Here is a 433-nt window from a genome sequence, read left to right as displayed (position 1 = left end):
TCTCCAGACAGCTCCACCCGGCAGAAGTATCTCTCGCTGTCGCTCCAGGTCAGATTGTCAATCCTGATGGAAAGGTCCTTCTGCCGGGGGTTGCCAAGCAGTTTGTATTTGTTTTTGTGGCTGACAGCAGTCTTGCAGAGCTCGCTGGTGCTCTGGCTAATGCACTTGAAAACCACCGTGCCATTGTAAGGCTCCTTGATCCTCCAAATGGCAGTGAGGGTCCGGTCAAATGTTTTGTAGGGGTGTGTGAAAGTGCAGGGCAGGATAACCATCTTCCCGAGTTCACCAGTAACATCAGATGGGACATGAACAGACCAACTATTGGACTGCACACCTAGAAGTAAAAGGAGATCACAGAATCAGAGATGGTTTGGGTGGGAAGAGACCTCAACCCCCCCCCCATTCCACCCCCCAGGGGAAGGGACCCCTCCCC

The 433-nt window shown here is 53.1% G+C and overlaps 1 protein-coding gene across 1 annotated transcript in view; it reads right to left on the bottom strand.

The window, feature by feature from the left end:
* The window catches only part of SIGLEC15 (sialic acid binding Ig-like lectin 15), a gene marked incomplete at its 5' end in the record, with an annotated part of 6,159 nt that extends 5,825 nt beyond the window's left edge, over nucleotides 1–334 (bottom strand). The window contains one exon of the mRNA XM_010180864.1: nucleotides 2–334. Within this exon, the coding sequence (XP_010179166.1) occupies nucleotides 2–334 (333 nt within the window). The remainder of the gene's footprint in view (nucleotide 1) is intronic.
* Nucleotides 335–433: the final 99 nt, after the last annotated feature.

The sequence above is a fragment of the Mesitornis unicolor genome, unplaced genomic scaffold, assembly GCF_000695765.1.
Source record: "Mesitornis unicolor isolate BGI_N332 unplaced genomic scaffold, ASM69576v1 scaffold7323, whole genome shotgun sequence".
NCBI classification, from domain to species: Eukaryota; Metazoa; Chordata; class Aves; order Mesitornithiformes; family Mesitornithidae; genus Mesitornis; species Mesitornis unicolor.
The sequence above is the reverse complement of the archived record's forward strand: the minus strand, read 5'-3'. Positions and strand labels throughout refer to the sequence as shown.